This window comes from Micrasema longulum, unplaced genomic scaffold (assembly GCF_059751315.1).
Source record: "Micrasema longulum isolate JH-2025_06_02 unplaced genomic scaffold, ASM5975131v1 h1tg003341l, whole genome shotgun sequence".
NCBI classification, from domain to species: domain Eukaryota; kingdom Metazoa; phylum Arthropoda; class Insecta; order Trichoptera; family Brachycentridae; genus Micrasema; species Micrasema longulum.
Window position 1 is genome coordinate 60,298 of NW_028280417.1, and position 3,601 is coordinate 63,898.

The window sequence follows — 3,601 nt, forward strand, 5'->3', positions numbered from 1 at the left end:
ATATGCAGGCAAAGAAAGATACGAGATATATTCTTGTTTGGAAAAAACATAATGGTGCGTAGAGCACTGCATTACTACACCAACCGCAGTGTATATTTTATTATCTGAAAAATGAATAACCCGCAAAGTTTTTATATTACAGACTTGTCAACAGGCGGGAAAGAGAGGATATGGAAGTAAGTTAAATGAAAAATACACTGCCACACCCAAGAAAAAATATTTTTTGTTTTTTTGACAACTGGCAGGAATAAAAATAGCAACGCCAGTTTTATAGTTAGGTTATAAGGTAAGATGATCAGTATTACGATTCAGGTTCCAGTTCTTGTACCTGAATCATCATTTAAAATAAATATTCATGTCAACTTCATCGGGAATTGAACCCGAAACCTCTTGTATGGTAGCCAAACGCGATGACTATTAGACCGCAAGGTTATCAATACAAATAGATAGCTTATTGTGACACAACAAGAACAAAGCGATCCATGCCCATGAACTTGAACTACTAAGAATGATGTTGGTACTGAGATCTGAAATATTATGAAAGTTTTAATTAATATTATAAAAAATCCGTAATATAAATTGTTAAATGAACTCCCTCTCTAAACACGAGCATAATGTACATAGAGAGGTATGTAGAAAAGTTAATTATAATATGTGAAAAAATAGTATCGGCGCAGGAAAGCAAAAAAATTCTAAGCGACATGCAGCAACCTTATAAAAGAGCCAATTAAGTTTTTTTTATTAATAAAAAAAAATTATACATACGTATTAAAAATTAAAATACAAGATTCTTTATTAATGAAAAAAAATGCTTTTATTGACTCTTCTGCGAGGTTCTTACATGTCGTTTAGTAACTTTTTCCTTTCCAGCGACGATATGTACAGATAATAAAACAATGTAGTTTCACTATTTTTGAAATATCAGACAAACATTAATTGTTGGCTTGTTTTGTAAAATTTGTTTTACAAAAATAATAAAATGGGCATCACTTCAATAAATTATTTGAGTACATACAATTTGGAATTTCATTTATTTATTTTAGAAATGATCATCATTCGTCATCTAATTTTACTATAATATTATATATTTTCACGGAAATCCATTTAACCATAACTCAATACTCGGCAATTTAGCCTAAAAACTGTCAAATATTCAAATTTTGCTTTTCATACTGGTCCTGACAAGAGAACAAAAATGAACCCAAAGGAAAATTTATTAGTCACAAGAACCAGTAATAATATATTAAAAGAACAATAAACATTCAAATTACGATTATAGTAGACAAGTATCTGAGAGCAAAAATATGATATTAATTATTTGATATTATTGCAACTTATATTATTCTAAGAAACGTAGAGGTTTTAAGTTCTTGATTTCCATGGATGTTTTACTGTTTGGCTTTGTGAGTTCTATAGCAAGATCTTTCGCGCGGTTATTGGCGAAATCATTTTTGCAGTCTCCTCTTGCCACCATTCTCTCCAGAACCACCTTTAGTTGTTCTGTTGCGGTGTTTTTGCTCAAATCGTTAAGGTCCTTTAACAGCTCTTTTGAGTAGCCCTAGAAAAAGCGCATTCAATAAATTATAGTAAGTTTAAAGCTTGTTTGTGAAAATAAATAAGGTTTTGCATACTTAACTCAATATAAAAAATACTTCGATCTGCTTTAAACTACAACTCATGCTAATGAATTCCCTCGCAAGAACAGAAGAAATAAATTATCTACCAACATATACAAACACAGCTGCTTTAAAAAACATGTTTTTTTACTTACATTATAATTGTTGAGTTTCTGCGTCTTTGCATCCCTACTCAACATGTCATAAAGCAGTATCATGTGCACGTAGCTTTGCGCTGTAACACTCTTCCTCAGTTTTAACCATTCTCCGAAAGTTTTACGTTCTTCAGCGTTGTCAAACAGTTCTTCAATAGATTGATAGTTTGAAGAAGGATTATTTTTATTCTGATTTTTTACATCTTGTACTGTGTTGATTCCTTTGATCAATTCCCTTACGTTTGGAGCAAGATACTGTAAGTTTTCATCAGAAAGTTCGTCAGGCATCAGTTCTAACGGGTTGTATTTGAAGTTGTTTTCATTTTGAACTGGTAATAAGGATAGATCTGGGAAGGATCCATCTGAAATAGAGAAGCTTTCTTCGTCGTCGCTTTGACGGGCTTTCGAGAGCCAATCTCCGTATAGCTGGGGTTGATTGTAGTCTTGTCCATAAATCCCAGGAAGGAACATCGGTTCTGAATTGGGAGATTTCGGATGAAAGTATGTGTGTGATGGGAATAACACTACAGGAAAATGGGCTTCTTGAATCGGGAAAGGATCTCTTATATAGTGAGGACTGTGCTGTGGGTACGGAGACTTAATGACAGGAACTGCAGGTTCTGTGTCTTGCGGTAGGAATATTTCGCTCGGGTAGAGTCCAGGGACGATTGGGGGAACTAAGAGACTCGCTTCTGGACCTGTATATATTCCAGGGAATTCGGCTCCTTTCGGTATTGGTGGTGGTGATAATGGTGCAAAGTTTGCTGGCTTATGAGGCCGTGTAGTCAACTCGGCAGCCTCAGTACTGTAAAAAAATAATTTTACATTGAAATAATTTGTAATGAAAGTACGCACCTAGGCTTATATATCATCAATTATTTCTTGTTACGAATACTTTGGTTTAGAATATTTTTGCGTTAAGTAAATTAGTTTTTTACCAAACGTATATATTATGGATACAGCGGTTTAGAACAATAATAGTCATAAAATTTAAGTACTTAAATAATTGGTAATAATTTTACTGTCGATGAACATTAAAAAATCGAAAGGAGTGTAATTACTACGTTAATATAATATGTGAAATCCAATGAAAATGTATTTTTCTCGGTTTAGAAACGGCTATAAAACAATTGTTTAAATAAAACTACATTTTTAACAATATTTTTTATTAAGAACTTCTATCAAAATATGATAACATCGGCTGAAAACAAATTACATACCTACATATTTACAAATTACAATGTTTGCAGTAACAAAAATGCATTCCGATTAGGTAATCATTTAAAAAAACTTTAATGTTATAAATGAAATAATAGATTTAATTTTAAACTGATTGGATTACGTTGCCAGCCTACAAAAGAAAATATCCTGGTAGAAGGCCTTAAAAAGGAATATAAAAAGGGAACCTTATTTTGATGTAGGTACACACGTCTGTTTATTATAGATCTCAAGCATCATTTAATAAATTTAGTAGTTAATGAACATGTATATTCAGGTATCGCAGCTCGCTTTTCAGAAATGTATATTGATGGCTTTTGTTTATACGTGTGTGACAGAAAGTTTTCGAATATAATATTCTATTGTGTATTAGTACGCACACTAGAATATCGTGTTACTAGTGTTAGTAGGCAAACGAAATTTGTGTGTTCACTTGATTCACCAAAACGTGCACATAATATAGCATATTGAACAATAGAACGCACTGTACATTTCATACTGATTTTTTTTCCTCCAACAATATAATTTTATATATAGGGATATCATATTCTTACGAATTGATCTGGAAGTAATTTTATATTTATAATATATGAAATACAAGTAGGTCCTTAA

General features: G+C 32.0%; 1 protein-coding gene across 1 annotated transcript; it reads right to left on the bottom strand.

Annotated features, from left to right (window-relative positions):
• Positions 1-1,012: 1,012 nt before the first annotated feature.
• Positions 1,013-2,570, bottom strand: LOC148270846 (uncharacterized). The gene is made up of 2 exons (XM_088242139.1): positions 1,772-2,570; positions 1,013-1,558 (listed from the first exon to the last, which is right to left on the bottom strand). Exons 1-2 carry the CDS (start codon positions 2,240-2,242, stop codon positions 1,340-1,342), a joined length of 690 nt encoding a protein of 229 aa, XP_088098265.1. The 5' UTR covers positions 2,243-2,570; the 3' UTR covers positions 1,013-1,339.
• Between the last annotated feature and the right edge of the window lie 1,031 nt (positions 2,571-3,601).

Excerpts from the sequence above, each read along its gene's own strand:
- LOC148270846 (XM_088242139.1), bottom strand. The coding sequence starts at position 2,242 with ATGTTCCTTCCTGGGATTTATGGACAAGACTACAATCAACCCCAGCTA. Across the intron at positions 1,559-1,771 it reads AGAAACTCAACAATTATAAT|GGCTACTCAAAAGAGCTGTT; the intron begins GTAAGTAAAAAA and ends CGCTTTTTCTAG.